The sequence below is a fragment of the Microcaecilia unicolor genome, chromosome 4, assembly GCF_901765095.1.
Source record: "Microcaecilia unicolor chromosome 4, aMicUni1.1, whole genome shotgun sequence".
NCBI lineage: Eukaryota > Metazoa > Chordata > Amphibia > Gymnophiona > Siphonopidae > Microcaecilia > Microcaecilia unicolor.
In genome coordinates this window covers 40719408-40743141 of record NC_044034.1, presented here as the reverse complement: position 1 = coordinate 40743141, position 23734 = coordinate 40719408, and the positions used below count along the sequence as shown (strand labels likewise).

The following is a 23734-nucleotide window of genomic DNA, read 5'->3' as shown; positions in this document are numbered from 1 at the left end:
CAGATGTCACACCGACATAGATCCATGTTTCGCGTCTAATAACGCTGTTTCAAGGTAGTCTCCCCACTCTTGTCAAATAGTCTCCATCTAAGATGGAGACTATTTGACAAGAGCGGGGAGACTACCTTGAAACAGCGTTATTAGACGCGAAACATGGATCTATGTCGGTGTGACATCTGGTCTCCAGTTTATGAACATTGAAAATAATGAAATATCGAGTAGGAGAAAAATGAGATAAGTTAAGTACTTACACAAAAAAAAGGATTATTGAATTGAATGTAAAATATTAGATGTGAAAATTGAGAATATTATATAAAACAAATTTAAAAAAATTATGAAGAATATCTTAGGATCGATGACGAGTGCGTTACTCCCCTTTGAAATATATGCTAGGCTCATTCAGCCTTATTAGGGGTAAGTGCGCTAATCTGAAAGATCCTTTCATATAGATATATGTAGATATAAAAATATTTATATACACTGTGATTTTGATCTCAGTATACCATATTGATATATCTATTGAAAAGCGATTGAAGCCGAGCATCTTTTGACTTAGTACCCACCTCCATGACAGCAGAATGTGTTCTATCCTGTAACAGCCTTTCCCTGGTTCTGATGTGGCTCTCAGGTGAGTGTGACACCTTTTCTGTTATGCGCACTGCAGAGTCACATCAGCAATGCATTGTGGTGGGTGTAGGGTAGTGGGCTCCGTGATTCCACTAGCTTGTGTTCAATGCTCACGATGTTGGTAGCTGGTAGGCTCTACTCCCATGGTGCTTTTCCCCCTGCTTACTGGGTCAGAGTGTGCCCTGTTTTGTTTCCGGTAGTCCATGCGGTAGTGGCCATTTTTGTAAGCCAGTTTTAGCTCCCTTTCATGTGTTACCCAAGTTACTGGAAGTGGGCATTGTACACCATTCTGCCAGCTCTGACCTACTGCTGATCTCAGTACCAGGGAGACTCTTTGCCAGTGGGGCACAACCTCTGATCTGCAGTTAACTGTGAGTAAACTAAACGTGCTTATTCAAATAAAGGACTTGTTCTGAGAGATTAGTCTTCAGGTGTGGACTGGTGTGCCAAGGTTATACAGCAGCAAGTCCTGTCCCTGGAGCACTTTTAGTGGGTACTGCAGTGCACTTCAGGCAGGCAGACCCAGGCCCATCCCCCCCTCCCTGTAACACTTGTGGTGGTAAATGGGAGGCCTCTAAAACCCACATGTACTTGCCCCCTTCACCCCTAAGAGCTATAGTACTGTTGTACAGTTGTCCCTCCCACGACCAACTGGCTTGGATTAGGACGTTTCTGAGCTGGGCGTTTTTAGTTTCCATTATCGCAGAAAAAAAAAAAACGCACATCTCAGAAAGGACCAGATCCATGGCATTTGGTCCATACAAAAACCGTATTTTCGAAACGAAGGATGGACGCCCATCTTTTTCGAAAATACGGTTCATACCGCCCCTTCACGTACCCATTTGTGGACATAGACGCCCATGGAGATGGGCGTTCGCATTCAATTATGCCCCTCCACATGGCCTAGCACCTTTTTATCTGTTGATTTGGCTAGTGTGCTTCAATTTAAGTCTTCATATGATATGTGTAATTTGATGTTAGTGCATTTTCCATCTATTAGACATCTTAAATATAAATCTATATTTATTTTTTCTCTGTACTATCAAGCTGCTGCACTGAGGAACCTGTTGCCTTTAGAAATTCATATTGTTTCTAACTACTTGACAGTTCACAAATGCTTATTATCTGAGAATTTTTCTGAGCTAATTGATATATTTTTGTTAGGTTATACTGTGTATATTCCTGGATGGTTGTGTTACAGTTTTTTGTTTATGTAATCCACATCGGACTGTTCAGGTATTTGCGGACTATAAGCAATGTATAGTATAGCAATGTATAGTATAGTATAGTCCAGGTTTGGGCCGAAAATGCTTGTACATTTTCAGCTGATATTGAAACTCTTCTCCCCCCCCCCCCCCCCCCCCACCGTGATCACATTCTCCCCTCCCCATCCTGACCACCCGTAAGCCCTCCTTGGGCCTACCTTAGGAATCTCTGGTGTAGCTGCTCCATCACAATGGCTGCCGAGACTGCTACAGGAGGTCCTGGCAGCTATTTTGTAATTGGAACCAGTACAGGCAGGAGCGAGTCTCCTGCCCATGCTGGTTCCAATCAGACAATAGCTGCTAGGACCTCCCACAGTAGTCTTGTGAGGCTGCCACGGGAAGTCTCGGCAGCAATTGAGATGAAGCAATGACGCAGAGGGGCTCATTCCTGCCCCCGAAGAGGCCACTAGACCACGAGGGATTCCTAAGGTAGGCCAAGGGAGGGCCTACAGGTGGTCAGGTAAGAGGACTCGAGAGGGAGATGGGTTTTTTTTCTACCAAAACCATGCAGATTCAGTTTCAGCAAACACTTTAGATCCTGAGTTCAGTCGAGCTTTAGTTTGGCCATTGTAGAGACAGTCCTAACCTAGGGTCATGCATCAGGGCTTCTTTCTGGAATGATGCAATCATGAGCCCTGAATGCAATTAACAGGTGTCATAGGCATCACCCCTGAGTAATGATCATGACTTCCTCCCCCCAGGGAGAGAGGGGGGTTATAAATGCTGTAGCAACCCCAGCCCCAGCCAAAGTGGGAAGTAAAAGACCTAGCTTGGAAATGGGACCAAGAGCCTTCTGCATGGAATTGGACAAAACTGCTACCAAATCACAGAGCTAGCCCTAAATACCCTTTCTATCCCCAGACCTCCAGATCTGATCTTGAGCCTCTTTTAAAAATTGCTATTAAATGGCATAGAAAGTTAGAGTAAGATCAAACAGTGGACTTTCAACAATTTGAGAAATGCATTGAATGACATTAAGAATGATGATTGTGTGGTAGTGACAAGGGAGGCGTGGTGGTAGTACTCAATAAAGACTACTACAATGAGAAATTTATGCAGCATCTCAGTGACAACAATATGTAATCCTCCATTATATGGGGATTACTGAGTGAGGATAGCTTTTCATAGAGTCACTGGACCCTGGGGGAGAGTGTGGGCACATGGAGACCCCGGAGCGCTCCCAGGGCTAGAGCTATTGCTCAGCCCCGACACAAGAGCCCCTCCCTCGCAACCTTGTGGCAGTAGTTCCCCGTTGTCGGCGTCCTCAGCCCCGTTTCCAGCAATTGGTATGGGAGAAGAGCAACGGGAGGTGATACAAGCTGATGAGGGAACTCGGATCAACGGAGAACTAGGAAGTCCGATAAAAGGAGTAGCATCAAATATATCTGATGCAGTGCGGGAGACTGAAGCTGCAAGTATGGAGCAGGACATTTCTACTAGAAAATCTGAGGTAATAGTGACTCCATTTTCTATATCTATTGTTAAGCCACATGAATTAACTCTGGATAGTTTATGGACTTTGATTGTGGATCTAGGTAAAGCTTTATCTCCACAAATACAGAAATTATCACAAGACCTAACTGCATTAGAACAAAAAACTAATGAAGTTGATTTAAGGGTGGAAACTCTAACTCAACAAAGCAAGGTATATGAAAAAGAAGTTCACCAGATAAGGTCTTATCAAAATAACTTTATTAAAGATTTGACTTATTTGAGGAGAAAAACTGAATCCCTTGAGAACTTTTCAAGGAGTAATAATTTACGACTTCTCAACTTTCCTAAACAACCTACAGTTAATCCACGAGATATGTTGAGAAAATATATTAAAGAAATTATTGGGAGTTGATGAAGGAATTATTCCACCATTTTCACAAGTCTATTATTTGCCTAGTAAATTAATAATGAATCAACAAGATCAAGGCAACCAAGAACTGGATGTTTCCGCATTATTGGAATTTTCAGATACTGAAATGGTAGTGGCATCAACTTTGATTGCCACTGTTGCTTTGAAGCCCAATAAAGATTGGTTAATGAAACTCTTCTTTAAAAACAAAGATAAAACTTTTTTGGCACTGCAAATACAAATTTTTCCAGATGTCTCCAAGGAAACCCAAAAGAGACGTCAGCAATTTTTGTTGATGAAGCCAGGTGTTCTTCAATTGGGTGCTACTTTCTTTTTGAGATATCCTTGTAAATGTGTCATTAAATACCAATCAACCAAGTATGTTTTTCTTTGATCCTCCCCAACTTAAAAGGATTATTGGTGGGACCCAATAAATAGCTCTCTTTATAATTATTTCTGATATCTCCTTAGGTCTCTCAGATGAAGCAAATTCCTTTATTGTATCTTAAAACACTGAATCACCATTGTTTAACATCTTGGATCTAAGTAGTGGACTTGAGTAATAACTGGCAGGAATATTGTTTTTCTTTCTCTTTGTAAAATTATATTGTTAAGCTGGTCTTTACTTTTCTGTACAAGTATTCTGCTTGATTAAAATGTGAAAATTTGATAAAGAAAAAAAAAAGAAATTCAACAGATGGAAAGCAGTACAAATTAGAGAGTTCCACTAACTATAAAACATCTTTTGTGATACGCATTATACAATGCCCATACACCAGACTATGGGGTCCTTTTACTAAGCTGCGGGAAAAAGGACCCTGCAGTAGCAGTGGGGGCCGTTTTTCCCATGCGCCAGGGCCCTTTTTACCACAGCGAGCAAAAAGTGCCCTCGAAAAATGGCCATGCAGCAAGATAATTCTTACCGCATGGCCATGTGGCAGGAAGCACTTACTGCCATCCATTGAGGTGACAGTAAGGGCTCCTGCAGTAACCCGGTGGTAACTGGGCAGGGCACGGTGATGTCTGATTACCGCCAGGTTAGTTTTTTGCTGGCACAATGGAAATGGCACACACTCAAGTCCAGAACTACTGCCGGTGGCCACGTTGGGCCGGCGGAAGTTCCAAGTTAGCATAAGGTAAACCCGCGTTGGGTTTACCAATGCTTTGTAAAAGGGCCTCTATATGTTGGGATAATACCCAGACCTTAAAAAAATCAGGATAAATGAACACAAGTCAAATCTTAAAAGACTAAGGGGGTCGTTTACTAAGACATGGTAGCATTTTTAGCTCACAGTACAAATCAGCTGGCGGTAAACGCTGAGGCATCCATGCGACTATAATGGGCGTCTAAGTGTTTATTGCCAGCTGATTCGTACCATGAGCTGAAAATGCTACCGCGGCTTAATAAAAGACCCCATTAGGTTGAGTGAATCTCTTGTTTCACATTTTGCGCTGTTTTCCGAGTGACACTGAGCCCCCCCTGGAAGATGGGGGGGGGGGGGAGAACAAGTCCAAAGGTTACAAAGGAGACTACAAATAAGTACAAAAGTATTGCCATACTGGGAAAGACCAAAAGTCCATCAAGCCCAGCATCCTGTTTCCAACAGTGGCCAATCCAGGTCACAAACACCTGGCAAGATCCCAAAAATGTACGAAACATTTTATACTGCTTATCCCAGAAATAGTGGATTTTCCCCAGTCCATTTAATAACGGTCTATGGACTTTTCCTTTAGGAAGCTGTCCAAACCTTTTTTAAACTCCACTAAGCTAACCACCTTTACCACATTCTCTGGCAACGAATTCCAGAGTTTAATTACACGTTGAGAGAAGAAAAAATGTCTCCGATTCGTTGTAAATTTACAACATTATAGCTTCATCGCATGCCCCCTAGTTCTAGAGAGAACTAAGATGGATTTACAGACTCAAGACCATTGAACCACATGGATTAAACAGCTTAATTGACTGGAAACCTTTTTTTGTAATTATTCATGGTAGTTTTCATGTTTATTATTAGCATTGCAGGCTATAATTACAGTACATGCACCGGCGTTTGTCATATATATAAGCGCCGTTTAAGTTTTATCGTCAAGACTAGAAGCAGCATTCTTTTAGTAAGTGCTATTAGCTTAAGTATATTTGATAGTATGATTTTTGCACATTTATCACTGTTTTCCTTTAGATTTTGGAAACTGACTGCCATGAAGCATTAGCACTGAGACTACATTTTGCGGGGGCACAATGAACTCCTGATGAAGCCAAAATAGCTGGTGAAACAGGTCCTGTTGAGTGACCTTTAAGATAAGTGGTTTGGTTCCTTTTTTGAGGAGAGTGAAGATGTGGATTTAATGAATATTGCATGTTTTTCTATTGATTTTATTTTGAAGATTTACGAGCAAAATAAAAGGGTTTTTAGACCAATGACAGATACCTCCTGAGTTAGCGCTAACATTAAAGATTACTGAGGTCTTTTCCTCCTATAAAGATATAGATCCAATTAGCATTTGCTACTTTATTAGCTGGTCCTTTTGTATTGTGTTGGAGCAGATCTGTATACATCTCATTTTGATTTAGCATGTGAGGGCACCGAAAACTTGAGGGTCATGGCCAGTGTTGCCAGATTAAACCACTTGAAACCCGCCCAAAATTTCACACCCCCGCCCCCATCAACCCCGCCTCCGCCGTCATCAGCTCCGCCCCCGTCATCATCAACCCCGCCTCTGCCGTCATCAACCCCGCCCCCATCGGCATTAACCACCCCCCCAATGTCACTAACCATGCCCCAACGTCACTAACCACGCCCCCCCCCCCCCGCGGGGCGAAAAACTGCAGACGGCAGAAAAAAAAACCCGCCCGGCCAAATAAAAGCTGCCCAAAAAACTGCAACCCACAGCGGGCAAAACTTTCCCACAGCGGGTCATGGAAAGCCGCCCAATTGGGCGGGAAAACCGCCCATCTGGCAACCTTGGTCATGGCAGTTATAAAAGGTTCAGATTATATAGAAGTGGGTTGTTCTCATCCCAAGGGTGCAACCCAGCATGAGGTTTTTCCTTTGAGGAGACAACAAAGCCCACCAGGGCTTCTTCTGTGGGAATACCAGTAAGTAGTTTATTAGTGATACAGAGATGCCAAGTTGCAGCATACCAAGGGTGGGGTGGTGGGGGCGGTCCACCCCGGATACAGGCAGTTTATAAACTCAGTTGTTAATAAACATATATTCTTATATGAATGGCTGTTTATTTATGTGCTCTTGAACCTCTGTATACATTTTTATGTATTCATTATTTCTTTATTATATTTTTAATTTTGGGCCTTCCTTTAGACCTATTCTGGACTCCTGATGCAGGCCACGAGTCCGAAACACAGCCGGCGTCAGGTCCCTTCTGCCATAAATCAACAACAGTTGTAATAAAGGACTTCTGAAGTACTTTGACCATACACTTTTCTTTTGTGTTGCCGTGGTTGCTCTGCACTGTTTGGTTTTTGCTTGAAAGCAGAACTTGACATGACACTGGAATCCTGAGCACTCAAGAACTAAAGCAAAAAATAGGAACCAAGAAGCAGGGAGAACTACAAGACACAGCTAGGAATAGGCTGACTACAGCTTGGCATCCAAATGGTGGAATAGCTCTTCCTGGAAGGCAGCTGCCTTCTAATTCAAGTGTCACAAGTTTAAAAGTAGTTTGTGCCCAACAGCTAGTAACACATGAACCTTCCTTGTAAATACATGTCCCAGTGACACTAAATCTTTGCTTTCTATAGTAGTATTTTACTCGGTATAGCACATAGACTATTACAACATCTGAGATGAAACCTACCTCCTGTTTAGCTTTAAAGTAGTTTCGGTCGAAGAGGAGGTTGCTGGCCTCTCTTGTAGCTCCAACATACTCAAATAAGGACATCAGTTGAGCTCTGGATGCTGCGTACTCCCTATGATAAGTCATGGTAATAATAGAGAAATGCAGATGTAAATTCTTGCATTGAGAACTAACTCATAATTTTTATATGATACTAGTATAAAAGGCCTGTTTCGGTAGGCAATGAAACGGGCGCTAGCAAGGTATTCCCCCCCCCCCTGCAGCGTCCTTCCTGTCTCCCCTGCCCCCCCCCCCTGCAGCCACCCATCTGGTCTCAGGACCCCCTCCCCACCGACCCTCCTCTGCCCCTACAGCCACGCATGTGCAGCGGCCTTCCTCTCTCCCCTGCAGCCACCCATGTCCAGTGACTCTCCTCTCCCCCTGCCCCCCTGCAGCCACCCATGTCCAGTGACCCTCCTCTCCCCCTGCCCCCCCTGCAGCGTCCCTTCTGTCTCCCCTGCCCTCCCCTGCAGCCACCCATCTGGTCTCAGGACCCCCTCCCCACCAACCCTCTTCTGCCCCTACAGCCACGCATGTGCAGCGGCCCTCCTCTCTCCCCTGCAGCCACCCATGTCCAGTGACCCTCCTCTCCCCCTGCCCCCCCCTGCAGCGTCCCTTCTGTCTCCCCTGCCCTCCCCTGCAGCCACCCATCTGGTCTCAGGACCCCCTCCCCACCTCCCTCTTCCCTGCCCCCCTGCTGCCATCCATGTCCAGCGACCCTCCTCTCCCCCTGCCCCCCTCCAGCCACCCATGTCCAGCGACCCTCCCCTCCCCCCTCGGCGCATCACCCAAGCCCCTACCCCCCCCCTCGGGCATATCAACCCCCTCGCCACCCGCAGCCACCAATACAAACGCTGTCCGGCCACTGCTGTGTCTCCTGTTGAGCAGCAGTGGCCGGTACAAAAAGAAAAAAAACAAAACAAGATTTTAAACCTGAAACACGGCTCCGTAGACAGCCATCTGGCATTGGCAGTCATCTCTGCATCCGCTCCTCCTCTCCCCTCTGACGTCGCTGCGCTCCTCCGGGGTCTTCCTGCAGAGGCAGTGACGTGGAGGGGAGAGGAGGAGCAGCTGCAGTGACGACAGCCAATGCCAGATGGCTGTCTACGGAGCCACGTTTCAGGTTAAAAATCTTTTTTTGGCTTTTTTCTTTTTGTACCAGCTGCTGCTGCTCCACAGGAGAAGCAGCAGCGGCCGGACAGCATTAGTATTGGCGGCTGCAGGTGGCGAGAGAGTTGATGTGCCCGAGAGGGGGGGTAGGGGCTTTGGTGATGCGTCGAGGGGGGGTAGGGGCTTGGGTGCTGCAATCAGGCAGAGGGGCTTGGGTGTTGCGCTGAGGGGGGGGGCACTGAGAGCTGATTGGTAGGCAGGGGGAGGAGTAGGAAAACTACTCCTCCCCCTGCTTGGCTCGCGGTTTTGCAGGGCAGGGGCTTGGGTGTTGCGCCAAGGGGGGGGGCACTGACAGCTGTTTCCCAGGCAGGGGGAGGAGTAGGGAAACCCCCTTGCCTTGGAATCAGCTGTCAGTGACATCACTGACGTCAGTGCATTCTAAACTGCCTAGCAGACCACCTCCAAGGGAGCCACGGTACCAGGCACATTAGAACGTTGGAGGTGAGAATTATTATATAGGAAGGGCATTTTGGGCTAAAAGCAGTCTGGAAATGTAGCATTGTGACAGAAATATTGTGACTAGGAATATTACTGAGAACAATGCCTCTCATCTCTCCTATTTGGGGACATGTGTGTGTGTGTGTGATTTACAAATTTTATTCAGCTACTCTGCCATCTAGATTCTTTCACCTTTTATCTCTCCTATTTGGGGTCATGTCTGTGTGTGTGTGTGTATTTACAATTTTTGTTTAGCTGCTCTGCCATCTTGATTCTTACCCTTCTAATCCTAATTGTAATTCGTTATTTTCCTCTGCTGCAATTGGTTAATTATGCACAAATCTCCGGCAGGAAGTATGTGTGTGTGAACAGAGCCAGTAGGCCATGATCCATTGATCAAGATAAATAGTGGTTACTGCTTGTCCAAACTGGGAGCTTAATGGAGACAGACAAATAGAATAATGACCAGATTCCAGCCTGGTTTGGATGGAAGGCCAGTTCAAGCCCTTATGGAACTTACAAAATGAAAAGAAAGGGTCCAATATTCATCCCACAGTGGTCTGTGATTTTTTTTGGGCGCTGACTGCTGACACCATCACTACCGCCTCAAGGACAGGACCTGTGAGCCAGTGAGCAGGTTAACGCAGCACTGAAATGTCTTACTGTAAATCTATATTGCAGCATAGTTTCAAAAGCAATTGCAAACAGGTGTGTGGAGTAGGACATTTTTTTTAAACAAAACTATTTCAAATATAAATATGCAATTTCTGACATGAAACACACTGAGCTCAGTACGCTTTAAAGCAAGTCCATCTGAAGCACTGCAAAATTTCATCCAAGACATCAAAAACTTTAAGAAGGCAAGAAATTTTAGCCACTATCAATATGGGCCGATTTAAATTGATGACTGAGGGCAGTATTTCATAACCAGGTCCCAGAGGCATACAAAGTGGTCTGGTTTCCAGGATATCCATAACAAACGTGATTGTCAAAGGAATCCATATATACAGCATATTATAGACTAGGAATGAGTTCTAGAGATATGCCCTTTCTTCAATTTTGTTTCATTATGGTATGCTTATATATTTTAATTTTGTAAAATCACAATTCCATGTATAAAATCAACTGTGTGTATAAAACACCTTTCTACATGTAAAGCAATTACATGAAATTAAAAAAAAAAATGATACACCCAAATTTTACCCAAGCACATTGGGGGGGGGGGGGGGGGGGGAGAAATGTTTTAATGCCTTTTTTGTTTAATCAGATGTTTTGCTCTTTTGTTTCTTTTTTTTTTAGTACACATGGAGGGGCATTTTTGATAAGACATCTAAATCTGATTTTGGGCAACTGTATATGGGGTGCATTCAATTTTTTCCCATTTGTAGCTACTGCCAAAAAAAGAAACACCAACTGGGTTTCTTCAGGGACTAATTTATTGCTGGACTCCCACTAAGAAAGTGACAGCACTTTCCAAAGAACATCATGCTTTATAAATGTGATATTATAGATATTTAAATATTTGTCATTGGTGTAAGGGCAATGGGAATATTTTAAATACAAGAACATGTAGATAGTTCATTTATACTTCACACCGCCAAACTGGATTCAGCACTAATCACAGCATGCAAACTATAGTTGCCTCACTCAAAAGCCGTAGCGGAGAAATTAATGAATTCTTTGCTTCGGTCTTCACCGAGGAGGATTTGGGGGGGACACCGGTGCCGGAAAGAATATTTGAAGCGGGGGAGTCGGAGAAACTAAACAAATTCTCTGTAACCTTGGAGGATGTAATGGGTCAGTTCAGCAAGCTGAAGAGTAGTAAATCACCGGACCTGATGGTATTCATCCCAGAGTATTAATAGAACTAAAAAATGAACTTGCGGAGCTACTGTTAGAAATATGCAATCTGTCCCTAAAATCGAGTGTAATACCGGAAGACTGGAGGGTAGCCAATGTTACTCCGATTTTTAAGAAAGGTTCCAGAGGAGATCCGGGAAATTATAGACCGGTGAGTCTGACGTCGGTGCGGGCAAAGATGGTGGAGGCTATTATTAAGAATAAAATGCAGAGCATATAGAAAAACATGGACTGATGAGACAAAGTCAGCACGGATTAGTGAGGGAAGTCTTGCTCACCAATCTAATGCATTTTTTTGAGGGGGTAAGCAACATGTGGACAATGGGGAGCCGGTTGATATTGTATATCTGGATTTTCAGAAGGCGTTTGACAAAGTGCCGCACGAAAGACTCCTGAAGAAATGCAGAGTCATGGAATCGGAGGTAGGGTATTATTATGGATTAAGAACTGGTGAAAGATAGGAAGCAGAGAGTAGGATTGCGTGGCCAGTATTCTCAGTGGAGGAGGGTAGTTAGTGGGGTCCCGCAGGGGTCTGTGCTGGGTCCGTTTGCTTTTAATGTATTATAAATGACCTAGAGATGGGAATAACTAGTGAGGTAATTAAATCGCCGATGACACAAAATATTCAGGGTCGTCAAGTCGCAGGAGGAATGTGAACGATTACAGGAGGACTTGCGAGACTGGGAGAATGGGCGTGCAAGTGGCAGATGAAGTTCAATGTTGACAAGTGCAAATTGATGCATGTGGGTAAGAGGAACCCGAATTATAGCTACGTCTTGCAAGGTTCCGCGTTAGGAGTTACGGATCAAGAAAGGGATCTGGTTGTCGTCGTCGATGATACGCTGAAACCTTCTGCTCAGTGTGCTGCTGTGGCTAGGAAAGCGAATAGAATGTTGGGTGTTATTAGAAGGGTATGGAGTCCAGGTGTGCGGATGTTATAATGCCGTTGTATCGCTCCATGGTGCGACCGCACCTGGAGTATTGTGTTCAGTACTGGTCTCCGTATCTCAAAAAGATATAGTAGAATTGGAAAGGTACAGCGAAGGGCGACGAAAATGATAGTGGGGATGGGACGACTTTCCTATGAAGAGAGGCTGAGAAGGCTAGGGCTTTTCAGCTTGGAGAAGAGACGGCTGAGGGGAGATATGATAGAATGTATAAAATAATGAGTGGAATGGATCGGGTGGATGTGAAGCGACTGTTCACGCTATCCAAAAATACTAGGACTAGAGGGCATGAGTTGAAGCTACAGTGTGGTAAATTTAAAACGAATCGGAGAAAATTTTTCTTCACCCAACGTTAATTAGACTCTGGAATTCATTGCCGGAGAACGTGGTACGGGCGGTTAGCTTGACGGAGTTTAAAAGGGGTTAGATAGATTCCTAAAGGACAAGTCCATAGACCGCTATTAATGGACTGGAAAATTCCATTTTTAGGTATAACTTGTCTGGAATGTTTTTACGTTTGGGGAGCGTGCCAGGTGCCCTTGACCTGGATTGGCCACTGTCGGTGACAGGATGCTGGGCTAGATGGACCTTTGGTCTTTCCCAGTATGGCACTACTTATGTACTTATGTACTCTAGTTTTTGACAAAGGGGATATCAGGCTTCTGATTTCCCTTGACCTCTTCGTAGCTTTTGATCTGGTCAATCACTCTCTTCCTCTTTCCTGTCTGCCAGGTATCGGCCTGAGAGGTTGTACTTTAGTCTGGTTCACATCGTTCTTTTCAGGTAGGACTTTTTTCAATTGTTTCTCCTACTGCTGTCTCAAGGGAGTTCTCAGTTGACTGTGGTGTTCCACAGGGATGGATTATGTAACCTCTTCTATTTAATATCTTCTTAAGCCCATTAGTGCCACTCATACAGGACCATAATATTTGGTTTTTCTTTTAAGCTGATGTTATCCTTATTGTTTTCAACATACTCCTTTTCCCCAGACTTAACTCCGCTATAAACAGCCCTTCATGCTTTGACCGCTTGGTTATTTATATATAAACTAGTGTTAAATACTTCCAAAACTACTGTATCTTGGATTACTGGATCATATAAGGAACCTACTTTCAGGCTTATTTTTGAAAGAGAAGGGCGCCCATCTTTCGACAGAAATCGGAAGATGAGCGTCCTTCTCCCAGGGTCGCCCAAATCGGCAAAATCGAAAGCCGATATTGGGCGCCCTCAACTGCTTTCTGTCGCGGGGATGACCAAAGTTCAAGGGGGCGTGTCGGAAGCATAGCGAAGGCGGGACTGGGGTGTGCCAAACACATGGGCGTCCTCGACCGATAATGGAAAAAAGAAGGGTGTCCCTGACGAGCACTTGAGTGACTTTACTTGGTCCATTTTTTCTTATGACCAAGCCTCAAAAAGGTGCCCAAACAGACCAGATGACCACTGGAGGGAATTGGGGATGACCTCCCCTTACTCCCCCAGTGGTCACTAACCCCCTCCCACCCTAAAAAAAACTTTAAAAATATTTTGTGCCAGCCTTTATGCCAGCCTCAAATGTCATACCCAGCTCCCTGACAGCAGTATGAAGGTCCCTGGAGCAGTTTTAGTGGGTGCAGTGCACTTCAGGCAGGCGGACCCAGGCCCATCCCCCCCCTACCTGTTACACTTGTGGTGGTAAATGTGAGCCTTTCAAAACCCACCAGAAACCCACTGTACCCACAGGTAAGTGCCCCCCTTCACCCCTTAGGGCTATGGTAGTGGTGTAGAGTTGTGGGGAGTGGGTTTGGGGGGGTGGGGGGCTCAGCACACAAGGTAAGGGAGCTATGTACCTGGGAGCAATTTCTGAAGTCCACTGCAGTGCCCCCTAGGGTGCCTGGTTGGTGTCCTGGCATGTCAGGGGGACCAGTGCACTACGAATGCTGGCTCCTCCCATGACCAAATGGCTTGGATTTGGTCATTTATGTGATGGGCATTATTGGTTTCCATTATCGGCAAAAATTGAGGAAGACCATCTCTAATGACAACCATCTCTAAGATCGACCTAAATTTCGCTATTTGGGCATCCCTGACCGTATTATTGAAACGAAAGATGGATGCCCATCTTGTTTCGATAATACGGGTTTCCCCGCCCCTTCACCGGGACGTCCTGCGAGGACATCCTCAGAAAAACTTGGGCACCCCTTTCGATTATGCCCCTCCATGACTCCTATCCTATTTAATGTTCCAATGCCTGCAGTGTATTTTTTCTGATGGTGTCGTAATTGACTAGACATTATCTTTCGAACATCAAATGTCCCAGGTGGTCCGGAAAGGCTTCTTTTGGCTTTGCCGTATCCATTCAATCCATAAATACCTTGATTTTTCTTCCATCCATACCCTGATCCATGCATTTGTTATTTCTAGATTGGACTACTGTAATAACGTCTATGCAGGTATCTCCCAATCCCAGCTCTGACGCCTTCAAACACTTCATAATGCAATCATTTGTCTCCTGTTCCAGGTCAAGAGATATGATCACATCACCCCTCTCTTCTTGCAATTAAATTGGTTTCAAATTTAGTTCATGGTTTTAGTTATCACTTGCAAGGTGTTGCACACAGGATCCCCTCTCTACCTTTCTTCATTACTATATACTCCTAACCATTCCCTCCGCTCTGTAGATGCTTACCATCTGGTTCTGCCATCTTTGAAAACTGCACACTATGAAGCCACTAGATCTTTTATTTGGCACTGAGGGACTGGGATAATCTTCCTCCTAACATTAGAGCTGAGCTTTTTTTGCTTAGATTTAAAACATTTCTAAAAACCCACTTTTTCCATTTGATTTGCCTATTACCTTGTGGCACATGCTTTCAGCCTGCACAGACCTTTGGAGATACACCCTTTCCCTTTCTCCACCTCCCCCCCCCCCCCTTCCTCTTTTATTCAATTAGCTCACATATGATGTATGAATGCTTGCTCTGTCCTGCTTTAATTGAGGGTCCTTTTCATTTTATTCTGAAACAATTGCTTTGTAAACCGCCTTAACCTTTTGTTAGTAAAGGCGGTATATCAAATTCTACAATAAACAACAAATAAAAAACATGATGGGCCCCTTTTACTAATTTGAGTAAGCATCTATGCACACCCAACGCACGCCAAAATGAACTTACCACCCGACTACCACGTGCCTCTTGTGGTAATTTCATTTTTGGTGCATGTCTGCTACGCGCATCTGAAAATATATTTTATTTTCGGACGCGTGCCAAGTGGCATCTGAGGCGTGTAGGTCATTACCGCGCAGATTCTTTACCGCTAGGTCTATGGCTGGCGATAAGGTCAGACACCCAAAATGGATGTGCAACAATTTTGATTTTGCCGCACGTCCATTTTCGGGAAAAAATTTTTAAAGGCATTTTTGATCCGTGCGCTGAAAAATATTTCTGCACGCGCCCAAAACCCGCGCCTACACTACCGCAAGCCACTTTTTACCGCGGCTTAGTAAAAGGACCCCGATGTTTGGAAAGCTGCATGTTGATTATGTATGATATTTAATTGCATTTTTCTTGCAATATTGTTACTGTTTCATTTTCTGTGTATCATATATGTTGTTTTACATTTTCATTAAAAATTGAAACATTAAAAAATGAAATGAACAAAAAATGATTTCAGTGCATTTTATATTTCATTTTATTTTGAATAAAACAAGCCTATTTTAGCTTGCACTACTTTTTTTTGGGGGGGGGGGGGGGGAATGAATACACATCCCTATTATGAAGAGTTGTTATTGATGTCTTGAATGCTAGACTGGTTATGGTTGAGAATCACTGCTCTAGAGGTGAAAGATTCTATTCCTTTGCTTATTCCTTGAACCTGTCAGCCCTATATTAGTGCTTGATGGTTATATTAATGTTGCATTCTTTTTCAACTGCAAACGTTTTTTGTGCCAGGCAGAACAGCTTAAAGTATTGCGTCTGCAATTAATCACAATTTGTGCTTTTTAACTGTGGAGTGCATAACATTCTTAAATTGGTCTTTGGCAATATATAACACCATTCCTGCCAAGGACCTGGTCACATCAGAAAGCTGATATTTTCCATAACAAATTACACATTAGTTCTATTTACTCTGCTGCTAGCGGATTAGCAACATTAACATTCCATGTAGAATCTCCAATAGTAGCAACATTCCATTTAGAATCATTCCTATGTGTCCTATCTGTCTGTCCTACCCTTATCCCTTATTGGTCCTGTCTGTCTGTCCTGATTTAGATTGTAAGCTCTTTTGAGCAGGGACTGTCTTTCTTCATGTTCAATTGTAAAGCGCTGCGTACGACTGGTAGCGCTATAGAAATGATTTATAGTAGTAGTAGTAGTAGTAGTAGAAGGCTAAAGTCCCTTATAGACTAGCCCAGTGATTTTGCGGATCTTACCTGTAGATTTTAAGGAGGCTCTGTATGACCTGTACAACCCGAACCACGATGCGAAACTTCTGCAAATGCTAGAACACAAAAAGAAAAACAACTGTGATTTCTCTAAGAACTGACACAAGTCTTCTGAACGCTTCATTTCCTTACCAAAAACCTATTATTGCTTCATTTAGTGAAAAAAGTAATTTCATTCTCTTCTGGTCACAATGAGAATTCATGTTTTCTTGGCCAAGCATTTTGGGAGAGTGAACAGTACAATAAAATGATTTAAAGAAGGGTCATTAAAGAAATGCCATTTAGACCAGAATTAAAAATAACTGAGTTTTTCCTCAAAGACCTCTACCACTTCTCTTTATCTGGACCCAGTCAGGCCTGTGCCAGCCCAGTTTTATTCTGCCAGAAAAGGAACATTCAAGACTGAAGCAGTTTGGCTATGTCGTGCATAATTTTAGATTTTTAACCCCTGAAATCGAGCCACTCTTTCCTAATCTAACACTGGTTGTCAATGCCAAATTTTTCCTGGGAGAATTTTCAAAGGCAAAATATTGGTACAAGTTTGTGTTGAAATCTGACAAAGTCTGCACAGAGAAGACTATCCACCTTATAATTGAAAGAGAAAAACGCCTAGATTTCAACCCAAATCGGGAGATAGACGTTTATCTCACAAAAATGAATAAATCGGTATAATGGAAAGCCGATTTTGGACGTTTTCAACTGCACTCCATCGCGGCTGCATACAAAGTTGACGGGGGCATGTCGGAGGCATGGCGAAGGTGGAACTGGGGCATGGTTATTGGCCGAGGACAGATGGGCACCTTTCGCCGATAATGGAAAAAAAGTATGCGTTTGTAGCTAGAATTTAAGGCACTTTTCCCGGACCCTGTTTTTTCACGAATAAGGCCCCAAAAAGTGCCCTAAATGACCAGATTACCCCCAGAGGGAATCGGGGATGACCTCCCCTGACTCCCCCAGTGGTCACTAACCCCCCTCCCACCACAAAAAATGATGTTTCACAACTTTTTATTTTCACCCTCAAATGTCATACCCACCTCCCTGGCAGCAGTATGCAGGTCCCTGGAGCAGTTGTTAGGGGGTGCAGTGGACGTCAGGCAGGTGGACCCAGGCCCATCCCCCCCTACCTGTTACAATTGTGCTGCTTAATGCTTAGTCGTCCAACCCCCCCAAACCCACTGTACCCACATGTAGGTGCCCCCCTTCACCCCTTAGGGATATAGTAATGGTGTAGACCTGTGGGCAGTGGGTTTTGAGGGGGATTTGGGGGGCTCAACACACAAGGGAAGGGTGCTATGCACCTGGGAGCTCTTTTACCTTTTTTTTTGTTTTTGTAAAAGTGCCCCCTAGGGTGCCCGGTTGGTGTCCTGGCATGTGAGGGGGACCAGTGCACTACGAATCCTGGCCACTCCCATGAACAAATGCCTTGGATGTATTCGTTTTTGAGCTGGGCGCTTTCATTTTTCATTATCACTGAAAAACAAAAACGCCCAGCTCACAAATTGTCGAATAAAACATGGACGTCTATTTTTTTCGAAAATACGGTTCGGTCCGCCCCTTCACGGACCCGTTCTTGGAGATAAACGCCCATGGAGATAGATGTTTTCGTTCAATTATGCCCCTCTATGGAACTTGTTTAGTAAAGTGCGGTAGGCATTTGGGACTAGATTCTATATATTACACTTAATAAATTGGCACCAAAAAAGATACGCCTAGTTGTATTCTATAAAGTATGTCTAAATTTCGGCATACTTTATAGAATATGCCTAAATTTCCATACAGTTTATAGAATACACTGAGTGCTCTTTTGCATGAATAAATTCAGTTGCAGGCAGTTACTTCAAGTAAAACTTGGTGTAGATACCGACGCCTAAATTAGGCGTAGACCGGATGTATTCTATAACAATGTAAATCAACTTTAGAAACACTCATGACCCACCCACTCCATGCCCACGGTCATGCCCCCTTTTCAACAGTGATTTAGAATTTACGCGCATCACGTTACAGAATACGCTTAGACAGATGTGCGCGTAAATTCTCAATGCCAATTAGTGTCAATAATTGTTTGTTAATTGGCAATTATCAGTGCTGATTGGCTTGTTAACTAATTAGGTTGCATGCACAAATCCAGAATACAACCAGATTTGCATGCACGACTTAAATCAAGCTATATAGAATGCAGGGGTCGCTGTATAGATTAGCACACAGTAATAGTTTCCATGGCTGTGACACGTGGTGTATGGTACTTCAAGCAGTAACTGCATGCCTTGGCAAAGGATGGGAAAGGGATGAATGGGCAGAATATGGGTGTGGCCAGTGCTTTCGGTTACCATATGCTACCACCATTGCCCGTAGTGTGCTAGATTCAGTAAATGGTGCTCAAAAATTTGGCTGAAAAAAATCAGTGCTGAATGGTATTCTACAATGGGCGTGCCAGGGTTGAAGCCCTTTATAAAATAATGTGTAGTGCTGGGATCCATACCTAACTTTGGGCTCAAGGAGTTATACCAGTTATAAATCATAACATGCAAGCTGCATGCAGATCTGCACTATTCTATAACACTGCAGACATTTTAAGGGGAAGCCTATGACTCACTCATGCCCTTCCCATGGTGAAGCCTGTCGGGTCCTCGAGGCAGAATCGGAATTTGTGAGCCCTTGGACCACTGCCAAGGAGCGACAGCGGCAGGCAAGACCACCCTGGAACTGGATAAAAGGGAGAGCAGGACTGGAACTCTGGACTGGAGTAGTAACTGAGGCAGGCAACTAGAACAGGCAGAACAGGAACAGCTTCACCTGCGCTTGGCCACCGTTCCTCAGGAGTTGAGCTCCTGAGTGCAGGTGGCCGGCGGGACTTGCAGGACAAGGCAGGAACTGAAGATCCAGAGGACCCACCCTGGGTCTGGGATACACGAGGGAGGCTTGGCACGGAACTAGACTAAGACTAAAAGCTGCACGCAGCCACTAAGCCAGAAACACAAGACAGACTAAGGAGACAAGACGTACACAAGGCTTGGCAGAAGCAGGGGCTAGGAAGAACATGCAAGCTAGGCAGAATAGGGTTCAGGATAGACACTCAGGATATACACACTAGCTAGGCAGAGACAGGATTCAGGATATACACTCAGGATATACACACTAGCTAGGCAGAAACAAGACTCAGGATATATAAGCAAGCTTGGCAGAAACAGGACTCAGGATATACAAGCAAGCTTGGCAAGCAGACAGAAGAAGTAACCAGGAACTAGCAGAGTCTTTGGGGCTGGCAGCAGACAATAGAAGAATAAACCAGGAGCTAACAGAGTCTTTGGGCAGGCAGCAGACAGAGGAATAAACCAGGGCTAACAGAGTCTTTGGGCAGGCAGCAGACAGAAGAATAAACCAGGAGCTAACAGAGTCTTGGGCAGGCAGCAGACAATAGAATAAACCAGGAGCTAGCAGAGTCTTTGGGCAGGCAGCAGGCAGAAGAATAAACCAGGAGCTAACAGAGTCTTTGGGCTGGCAGCAGACAATAGAATAAACCAGGGCTAACAGAGTCAGGGCTGAAGTTTCAGCAGCTCAAAACACAGACAGAGAGAAAATGGCTGAAGCTTCAGACTCCAAACGCAGAGCAAGGCAATGGAAGGACTAGCAGTCCACAGACACAAAACAGAAGGGCAAAAGCCCACACGGAAGGACTAGAGTCCACAGACACGAAGCAGAAGGGCAGCGCCCACACAGAAGGACTGGCAGTCCATAGACACAAATAGCAGATGGGCAAGAGCCCCAGATAAAGGCTAAGTAGTAGCACAACAGTGCACTCACTAACCTGACAACCTTTTGGCATAACACTTCGAATCTGGCGCGTTCGCTGATCTGCAGGACGTCAGGACTCACAGAAACAGAATCCAGATCAGCAACGCGCCGGACTCGGAGACCGGCACTGAAGAGGACTTCGAATGGCGGGGGTTGGGGACCCCCGCCAGCAAAGGTACCTGACGGCGGCAGTGTGGGAGGGTTGTCGGCGGCAGGAGGGGGGGGTTCGAATTTGACAGAGAAGGGCCGTGGGCGGGGGGGGGGGGGGGGTGAGCCAGCAGAATCTAAAGGGAGAAGAGCAGGTAGAGGCAGGACACAAGAAACTGGGTAAGCAGGCAGCCCAGGAAAGAAAACAGGAAGTGTAGGGTTGAGCCCTTGTTTCCTGCAGGTAGGCAAAGGAGCTCATTAACTTCTCAAGCAGTGGCAAGAGGGGAGCGGGGCAGAATGCCTCCCTGAGCAGTGTGGTTACAACAAACTAGAGGAGGAAGAGGAAAGCCTCAGGTGAAAAGCTTGCAGGAAGAGAGCTGAGGGGTTCCCTGCACAAACTGAGGGGAGGTGAAAGAAGAAAGCCCTAGGGAAAAGCATGCTGGGAGAGAGGTGAGGGGGTTCCTTGCACAAGCTGAGGGAGAAAGAGGAAGAAAAAAACCCATGTAAAAGCTGGAAGGGAGGGAAATGAGGTGCATCCTGCTCAATCTGGTGGGGAGAAAAGAAAACCCCAGACGACCAACTGATAGCAAGAGAGCCAAGGTGCTCCTTGCTTAAGAGGTAGGGCCTAGCAGCTGAAGCTAGGCTATTGCATTTTTGGCCTCAAAGGAAAGCTTAACAGAAGGTCAATGTCTTTGGAAGGTGGTGCAGCTGCAGGAGAAGGGAGAGACCTGGAGGATCTGGTTGTCCCGGGATAAAGGACAACCAGCTCCTCTGGGAAGCTGAACTGGTTGTCTTGGGATAAAGGGAGACTGAAATAAGAGGGACTGGAATTAAAAACCAGAGAAACTTGGGGAAAGAGAAAGCTCCTTGGTGATAAGGCCTTAATTAGAAGCAGGAGAAGGCAAGCCTATGATAGATGGTTTATTTAATTGCTGGAACAAACCCAGGAGAGAAACTGGGAAGGAGAGGTTTTGGCAAGGTTTGGTTTACTATAAACAGAAGAGTAATTTGCTTTATGAAGTGTGGAGAAGGAAAAAATTCTATTCGCCTATTGTAACAAACTGCAGGTTATCATACGAAAGGTTTTGGAGAATCAGGAAAATGGTTAACCAGGGAAGTGCTGTAGTTTAATAAGGAGGTTTTCTCCCCTTTCCTCTTCTTCCTAATTAGTATCCAGAATCTTCATAGGAGGTGGCACATAGAGGCAGAGCTGAAAACCTGGTGCAAAAGTTTGAAGCTGCCTGAAATGCTGCAATTGGCATTTGTTCAGTACATTTGGAGGTATGACATTTACAATGTTTGTGAGTTGTTGTAAAGAAGAAAGTTGAAATTCTTTATATTTATTTAATTTATTTATATCCCACTTTTATCCAAAGCAGGTAACAAGTAAACATACGCAAAAAAAATAAAAACTTAAATACATATCTCTCTATATAAAAGGCAAAACCAACGTTCTATGAAGCCTCCAGCCGGAAGTGTGAGGGGGCGAGATATCCGGTTTCCCTATGAGTGTCTGCCCCGCCCTCTCTGTAACACACTCAGTGAAGGAAAACAGCAGAGCACGAAATCAAATCGCTGGCTCTGTAACAGTGAAGGACTCAGAGGGGGGAGGGGAGAGAGGCCAGAGGGCAGGGACACACACACTCCCACATGCACACGAAAGAAAACATTGCTAGCCCCCGTTTCATTTGCATCAGAAACGGGGCTTTTTTACTAGTAATCATCATAAAAATCACAATCAATCAGACTGTATTTCATTCTACCAGAAAGACCTTCACAAAATAATGAGTTTTCAAAAGATGTTTAAACTGCTGAACAATTCTGCATAGTCTTAAATGTCCTGGCAAAGCATTCCATAAGGATGGACCAGCAATTGAAAAAGCTCACATGTTTTTTTCCACATAGTGGTAAGAAGTCGGGGAAGGCAAACAAAGTTTCTAAGATATTTCAGATCTGGAGCCTGTGTATATTAACAGTAACACTAGGGAAGTAATTTAAATGGGTTTGTTCTTTCTTAACTTTTTGCTTTGTAACAGTATTCCTGGAAAGATGCATAGAAGCAGGGGCATAGGTAGGTGGGGCCACGGGGGCATGGGCCCCCGCAGATTTAGCTCTGGCCCCCCTGCTTTCACCCCCCCCCCCCGCCCATGGCCCTCCTCCGCCACATTTGACCCCCCCCCCACCGCCGACAACCCTCCCACGCCGCTGTCATCAGGTACCTTTGCTGGCGGGGGTCCCCAACCTCCGCCATTCGAAGTCCTCTTCAGCGCCGATCTCCGAGTCCGGCGCATTGCGATTCTGTTTCTGTGAGTCCTGACGTCCTGCAGATCAGCGAACGCACCAGATTCGAAGAGCGGCACTGAAGGGGACTTCGGCTAGCGGGGGTTGGGGACCCCCGCCAGCAAAGGTACCTGGCGGTGGCGGGGAAGGTTGGCAGCAACTGAAGGGGGGTCGAAAGGGATGGGGGAGGGACGGCGGCGCCAGGAGGGGGTCAAAAGTAGCGGGGGGCGGCGGCGCCGGGGGGGGGGGCTAAAATGCCCCCCCTCACTTCGGGCTCTGGACCTCCCTCCCAATGAAGTCTGGCTACACCCCTGCATAGAAGCTGTGTGGATTGAACATAAAGCGAAGATACTTACCTGTAGCAGGTATTCTCCGAGGACAGCAGGCTTCTCACAAAAAGCTAAAAGTATAATGTTTTGGGGTTTTTTAAAACAATAGTAAAGGGCTAGGGAAGAAGAACACAAAAACTTTTGTAAGAAAAAAGCACAAAAAGGCTCTTTCCTGGGCGCAAGGAAGGAGCCACGGCAAAAAGTCCGCTGCTCCTCACGTAGAGAAAAAACAACTGAGGAGCGCAGTCATGCGGCGGGTGGGAAGGCACTTTTACTATATTCTCTGGCAACAAAGTCCAGAGTTTAATTACACTTTGAGTGAAGAAATATATACTCCGTTTCGTTTTAAGTTTACTACTTTCTAGCTTCATTGCGTGCCCCCTAGTCCTACTATTTTTGGAAAGAGTAAACCAGCAATTCATATCTACCTGTTCCACTCCACTCATTATTTTATAGACCTCTATCATATCTCCCCTCAGCCATCTTTTCTCTTATAGTTTGTTACAGTTTAGTTTGATTGCATGAGTGTGCCAGTGTAAGTGGGAGCACGGTACAAATGCCGAAGTTATAGGGAGAGGCTATCCAGCATTTATATTAGCATGGGGAATCCAGCGAAGTCCTTTAAAGCAATATTAGCAAGCACACATTTAGTATAGACTCAATGATATGAAGACATATCATTGAATGGACCCTTAATAACTACACCTGAGAAAAGAGTGATTCACTTCCTTAGGGATAATCACTGTTCTCCACATTTTAAT

General features: G+C 44.9%; 1 protein-coding gene across 1 annotated transcript in view; it reads right to left on the bottom strand.

Moving 5' to 3' along the window:
* The window catches only part of LOC115467854 (cyclic nucleotide-binding domain-containing protein 2-like), a 123434-nt gene that overhangs the window by 80768 nt on the left and 18932 nt on the right, over window positions 1-23734 (bottom strand). The window contains exons 3-4 of the mRNA XM_030199349.1: window positions 16414-16481; window positions 7552-7663 (exon numbers count right to left, since the gene is read on the bottom strand). Coding sequence (XP_030055209.1) covers window positions 7552-7663; window positions 16414-16481 — 180 coding nt within the window. The remainder of the gene's footprint in view (window positions 1-7551; window positions 7664-16413; window positions 16482-23734) is intronic.